The sequence below is a fragment of the Haliaeetus leucocephalus genome, unplaced genomic scaffold (assembly GCF_000737465.1).
Source record: "Haliaeetus leucocephalus isolate CR32 unplaced genomic scaffold, Haliaeetus_leucocephalus-4.0 Scaffold616, whole genome shotgun sequence".
Classification (NCBI taxonomy): domain Eukaryota; kingdom Metazoa; phylum Chordata; class Aves; order Accipitriformes; family Accipitridae; genus Haliaeetus; species Haliaeetus leucocephalus.
In genome coordinates, this window is record NW_010973052.1 from 6,602,745 (window position 1) to 6,609,389 (window position 6,645).

The 6,645-nt window shown below is 48.0% G+C and overlaps 1 protein-coding gene across 1 annotated transcript; it reads left to right on the forward strand.

The window, feature by feature from the left end:
* The first annotated feature begins 37 nt into the window (after positions 1 to 37).
* On the forward strand, positions 38 to 2,617 carry FZD4 (frizzled class receptor 4). Its single transcript, XM_010578253.1, has 2 exons — positions 38 to 257; positions 1,130 to 2,617. Exons 1-2 carry the CDS (start codon positions 126 to 128, stop codon positions 2,456 to 2,458), a joined length of 1,461 nt encoding a protein of 486 aa, XP_010576555.1. The 5' UTR covers positions 38 to 125; the 3' UTR covers positions 2,459 to 2,617.
* The last annotated feature ends 4,028 nt before the right edge of the window (positions 2,618 to 6,645 follow it).

The following is a 6,645-nucleotide window of genomic DNA, read 5'->3' on the forward strand; positions in this document are numbered from 1 at the left end:
GGGGCGGCGGTGGGAGATGGGCCGGTCGTGCCCGGCTGCTGGCCGTGCTGGTGGCGGGGCTGCTCGGCGGAGCGGGGGGGTTCGGCGACGAGGAGGAGCGGCGTTGCGACGCCATCCGTATCGCCATGTGCCAGAACCTGGGCTACAATGTCACCAAGATGCCCAACCTGGTGGGACACGAGCTGCAGGCGGACGCGGAGCTGCAGCTCACCACCTTCACCCCCCTCATCCAGTACGGCTGCTCCAGCCAGCTCCAGGTGGGTTCCGAGGGGGGGAACACACCCCCCCGGGGGGGTCCTCTTTGTGCGTGGGGAGCGGTGGGGTCCCGGGGAAGCTCCCGGCCGGTCTCTGCCTCCCCCCACCCCCCCGTCCCCGCGTGTTTCTGTTGTACGCGAAGTGCCGCGACCCCCGTGAACGGGAAACCGAGGGACCCCCGCCGAGGGGTTCCCCCTTCTCCCGGGCGAAGGAACGGCAAAGGTCCTTGTCCCCCCCGCGGGCGTGGGCTCCATCGGACAAACCCCGGCTCGCTGCGTGGGGCAGAGCTCCCCCAATTCGCCCGCCAGCCCCCTTCGGCTGCCGCGTCGCAGAATCGCGCTTATCCGAGAGAAGGACGGCGTTTCGTTACCGGCGTAAATACCTACGGGACCGTCTGGCGAAGGGCAGATCGCGAACCAAAGTACTTCAGTAAATGCCTTTTCTCTCTGCGTGTTTGCTAGCTGTGATATCCAGGCAGCGCCTAGAACAGATCCATGCGTTTGTTTAAACCGCATCGATTTGGTTTTTTTGCTTTCCTAAATCGCACCCTTGAGGTTTACGGCTGGCTAAATCCCGCTGGCTTTATTGAAACCCGTGGGCCAAATTTACATGGAGCTAATCTGGGGAGTAAAACGTTCAGGCTTTGGCTTCGGACCACATTCGAACTGAAAAAAGACAACATTGTTAGGGGTTGGGTTTTTTTTTTCCTCCTTTGTTTTTATTGTTCTTGGTTTATTTGTTTTATGCTGCTTCCTGTTTTTTAAGGCAAAGGACCAAATATTACAGCTAAAAAGGCAAAAAGAGAAAACTCGTTATATTTTGACCTGTGTCATTTTCCCCTAACACACTTGTGCTTTCTGTTTCTCTCTTCCAGTTCTTCCTTTGTTCGGTCTACGTCCCGATGTGCACAGAGAAGATTAACATCCCCATAGGTCCCTGCGGTGGCATGTGCCTCTCCGTCAAAAGAAGATGCGAACCCGTTTTAAAAGAATTTGGATTTGCCTGGCCGGATAGCCTAAACTGCAGCAAATTCCCACCCCAGAATGATCACAACCACATGTGCATGGAGGGCCCCGGAGACGAAGAGGTTCCCCTCCACAGCAAGACCTCCTTGCAGCCTGGAGAAGAGTGCCACAGCATGGGATCTAACTCGGATCAGTACATCTGGGTGAAGAGAAGCTTGAACTGTGTCCTCAAGTGCGGCTACGACGCTGGCCTCTACAGCAGGTCAGCTAAGGAATTCACAGATATCTGGATGGCCGTCTGGGCCAGTCTTTGCTTCGTCTCAACTGCCTTCACAGTCCTGACCTTCCTGATTGATTCATCCAGATTTTCCTACCCGGAGCGCCCAATCATATTTTTGAGCATGTGCTACAATATTTATAGCATTGCTTATATTGTGAGGCTAACTGTGGGCCGGGAAAGGATATCCTGTGATTTTGAAGAGGCAGCAGAACCTGTTCTTATCCAAGAAGGTCTTAAGAACACAGGATGTGCTATAATTTTCTTGCTGATGTACTTTTTCGGGATGGCTAGCTCCATCTGGTGGGTTATTCTGACATTGACCTGGTTTCTGGCTGCAGGACTCAAGTGGGGCCATGAAGCTATAGAAATGCACAGCTCTTATTTCCATATTGCAGCCTGGGCTATCCCCGCGGTGAAGACCATCGTCATTTTGATTATGAGGCTGGTAGACGCAGATGAGCTCACCGGTCTGTGCTACGTGGGGAACCAGAACCTAGATGCGCTGACGGGCTTTGTCGTCGCTCCGCTTTTTACCTACCTGGTCATTGGGACTTTATTCATTGCAGCGGGACTAGTGGCCTTATTTAAAATCAGGTCTAATCTCCAGAAAGATGGCACTAAAACTGACAAACTGGAAAGGCTGATGGTCAAAATCGGTGTCTTTTCAGTGCTGTACACCGTCCCGGCAACGTGTGTCATTGCCTGTTATTTCTACGAAATCTCCAACTGGGCCGTTTTCCGCTATTCGGCAGATGATTCCAATATGGCAGTGGAGATGCTCAAAATTTTCATGTCCCTCCTGGTGGGTATTACATCAGGTATGTGGATCTGGTCAGCCAAAACTCTGCACACGTGGCAGAAGTGCTCAAACAGACTGGTGAACTCAGGGAAAGTGAAACGGGAGAAGAGAGCAGATGGTTGGGTGAAACCTGGGAAAGGGAACGAGACCGTGGTGTGAGAACAGGACGACACCCCGATGGTCTGCTCTCCCGTGAAGGACTGATCGTGTGTAAGCATTGCTGTGTAAATGTTGAGAGTAGAGTAGGGAGATGGTTACACAGCCTGTCTCTGGGGGATGGAAGAAAAAGCCTTAAAGAATAAACAGCAAAAGGATCATGCTGCAGATACAATAGCCATAAACCGTGCTGCCCAAAATAGGAAAGCCCAGGAAGGCTTTAAAAGCTGTGAAATATCCAAACACATTATCTTCCTTTTTATTTTTTATTTTTTTAAATAAAGCAGGATGCAATACACTGAAGTCTTTAGAAGCTGAGGGACTGTAGCCCACAGCTGTGGGATGTTGTTTTCATCTGATGGAGGAAAGGCGGTGCAGGGCCAAATTCTGGGCTGATTTAGGGGCCAGTTACCAGAAGACAGAGCACCCAGGACCTCAGATGTCTTCTTTCCGAGTCCAGCATCGTGAAGGAAGCGCCTACCGAGGTTTGTGTCTTTATGCCCTGGGGAATTCTGCTGCTCCCATACAGAGGGGACTCCACAAGTCAGCCAAGGCTCAGGGTCTCCAACAAATACCAGGTGGACGTTCCAGGTCTGAGAGTTACCCATAATGAGTAGGATTTAGTGAGGTATTAGTGAGGACGATTCTTTAAGTCATCTGATGGTCTAATAATAATTTCGACTCATTGTTTTTACCATCTGTAAGCTGGTCTGAATTGAGAGTTGGCTCTGCCTCGAGCAGGAATTTGGACCTCCCTAGGTCCCTTCCCACCTGAATTATTCTGTGGTTCTATCAGTATTTCTAATTTTTCAAAAGCTTTACTCAAGGCCATTGTCAGAAGTAGAGGAGTCAGTGGGAGCTGGGAAACTGTGTATGGTCTTCTGCATGGATTATCGTTATCCGCCTGCCTCCACTCCTGTCCCTTCAGGTGCTCCTGCTGTTTCCAGCGGACTACTTTATTCTGCTGTATTTAATAGCTTTAAATAAAGTCTTACGTTATAATGTTCCTTCCTCCAGGAAAGCGAAAAATGAGTTGAGGGTCTCTTCAAACAATGCCAGTTTTCTCCATGTAAACGTACCTGGCTCTCTCTGGAGACCAATTGCATGAAGCAATTAAGTCTTAATATATTTCATTCAGTGCGATGGTATCGCCGCAGACGCCAGTCTGGGGAGAAGTGAAATGTTAAGTTCCTTGGCAACCTCATGTTCACACAGCTCAGTTGTATAATTATGTGTGTCAGTTACAATTAAAAGAACATTCTCAGCCCCTGACATCGCAGTACAGCTGACTGCCTCACAACGATGCTCCAATTGCTCACTGACAGCTATGGAGTTTGGGGGTTTTTTTAATATATATTTACATGCAGAACGTGAGCAGTCCTTCAGTCCCCAGTTTTTGTAAAGGGATCCCAAGAGAAGAGATCCAACTTCTTGCTGAATAATGTTGTTTCATAGCAACTGTTGAGTTTTCTTATCCTTTTATTTGAGGAGGCATCAGCTTGTGCTCACGGGGAGCTTGAACCTCGTGTCGGGGGCTCGTTTGGCTAATAAGAAAGGTGATGCAAATAGAAATATCCCAGAAGCACTTAAGAGAACACTGTTCTGATGCACTATCTCTTTGAAGGACCTTTGGTTTTATCTGTGCGCCCTAAACTTTTGCTTCATTTGTTTGTGTGGAACCTCGTCAGCTGCAGAGCATCCGCCCCAGTGCCCCGACTTGCGCGACCTTCGAGGGCAGCTGAGAACAGGCACTGCTCTGTTGCAGTCCTCGCTTTTCACACAGGTGCCCCGTGTGCTTCCCAAACCACAATTCATTCCAGCTCTGGCCGTGAGCACTAATCTGTCCCAGAAGTGCGTATTGTTTCAATGTCAATGTTGAAACATGTGCTAGAGCACTTTTTTTTTTTAAAAAAAAAAAAACCAAAAAACACAAAACCAAACCCCAAACAAACCCTAATTGCAGTCTTTGCGGTTGGGCTCCCTCTCCAGCAGAACAAGTGACAACTTGACACATTCTGCTCAAGACGCACAAGCATTGTCTTGGCCAATGCCACATACCAGCCGAGCCTTTTCATTGTCTCCGTAAAGTCTTTCGCTATTAGTGTTGTGTTTGGATCTGGTTATTCCTCTGTGAACAAGGAGTTCTGCAAGTAGGACGTCTTCAGATGGCCGAGTTTCTCCATCGTGAGATCTTTGTCCTGGCGCAGAGAGGGATGTAAAGTCAGCAGCTATATGTTGACTTTCACGGGGTGAGGACACAGTCGTAGCCTTTTCTTGTAACCTGCTATTGGGCTGTGCCAAGGTGTCATGTTCACTCAAGTGTCCTTCACTCTGAAATGGTTTGGATACTCTACTGGCCGACACGACCCATGTTTGACCTGACTGATTCAATAAACAGCGTTTTTAACCATGTTATGTACACAGAAGTGAATGTTAAGTAGTTCCTTGTTATCAGATCCCTGCATCTCTGCCTGTGACCCTGGTGACTGTGACAGACGGGTGTCCCCAGTGATTTGGGACGTTGGAAGTGAGTCGGATGAGGATAGCACTGTGTAGCCCTATGAGGGACCCGGGGGAATGTTCCATTAAAGAGTGTGAGGGACTCAAAATACTATGGGGAGGAGGTGGACTGGGGAGAGACACCAGCTGCTGTTCCTGAAGGAACATCTTTCCCAAGCAATCAGGGGGACACTGTACCAACCCAAAGCAAAAGTAGGTGTTGCAGCAATGAAACCATTCCATAAATGTATTGATCCACATGCATTTACCTTGCTCCACTTCGGGGCTGTGTGAGTGGGAAGTCACAGCAGATAGCCTAAAACCCAGTGGTTGAGAAGAGTGGGTATGTGCAACTCGGATGTTGTCTCGTTTCAATGTTGTTATGAATTTAAAGCCAAAAAATGTGTGACTAATCCTGTCTTGGAAGCGCAGTTGCTGTGGTTATACAACTAGAAACTTTACAGCGGTTACCTTCCTTGGGCAGTCCCTGCTCCCCTCTCTCCCCCTTCAGCGTGTGCTCTTCTCACTGCAGGTTTCAGAAGCGTCTGCCAGAGAGGTACAAGCTTAGCTCTTAGGTTAAACAGACAAGTTAGCTCCTTTTTCTGAATTCTAAGGAAATAAATAGACACTGATTATTTTGGGGTGTACAGAAAATATATCTACTTCAATGTATGTACTGTAAATTTCTAATTTATCGCTGTAAAAAAAAACCAAACAACTTTGCTATTTAATTTTTATATCAAAATAAAATTTTAACCTCTGTGGATAACTAAGGTATTCCTGGCAGCCCTCACGTTTTTGGTGAGTTTGTTTCTTAAATTGGCTTCCTCGTTGTTGTTGGAAGTCCTTTTTTCCCCTGAAGGAAGAAGGATTGAAATGCTCATGCTGCGGTGACGGGGTGCTCCGAATGGGTTAATCCAGCACGATTTGTGGGTTGTGAGAGATAACCGAGAACAAAACAACATTGGGCGATGGTGAAAGTACGTGCACGCTTCAGGGCTTGCACACGGGATGGACAGAAACCCTTTCAAAGTCGGTACACGGGTCCCGGGTGCTGGCTGGGGATGCAGCTGGAGCTTTGGGCTTGTCTGAGCACGTCTCTAAAACCAAACAAGAGTGCAAGATGGAAACACAACCAGCCGCTGCTGGAGCACTGCTGTCGTGTGGCTCCTGGGGAGGGCAGAGCCTCCTGTCAAGCTCCTTTTTATTTCACGTGTTATGGAATACGTGCATCCAAAGATGCACTGAGCATTCGCATCTGGGGTGTATGATGGACAAGGGCAGCGTCACCACCTGCCTGTGGAGTGTATGAGAACTATTAGTGGCTTTTGGAAGGGGCAAATTCTGCTTTTAGTAACGTGCTTGAAATGAGTTTGCTCCTAGCGGCAATTTCAGGCCTTCAGAGAACAGATTCAATTGATCGTCTGCATTTTCTTGCAATGTATTTTTTAAAAAATTAAGCTTATTAATGCTCTACTTATTTTTCATTCCTTTTTGTCATTTCTGTTCACAGTTAGGATATACAGTGGCAGCGAGGAGTTCCTTCTTTTTGTGTACATCCCTCGCCAGTTTCTCTGACACTGATAGTACAGTTTGCACTATTAGTCATCATCTAAACCCACTTAATCATCTCCATCATGAAGCATTCTCTGTGCAGGATTACTTAATTAGCATAATGTTATTCTAATAAG

Bases quoted from the DNA above. Each gene is read 5' to 3' on its own strand.
- FZD4 (XM_010578253.1), top strand. From the start codon at position 126: ATGTGCCAGAACCTGGGCTACAATGTCACCAAGATGCCCAACCTGGTG. The intron at 258-1,129 runs GTGGGTTCCGAG...TCTCTCTTCCAG, and splicing joins GCTGCTCCAGCCAGCTCCAG to TTCTTCCTTTGTTCGGTCTA.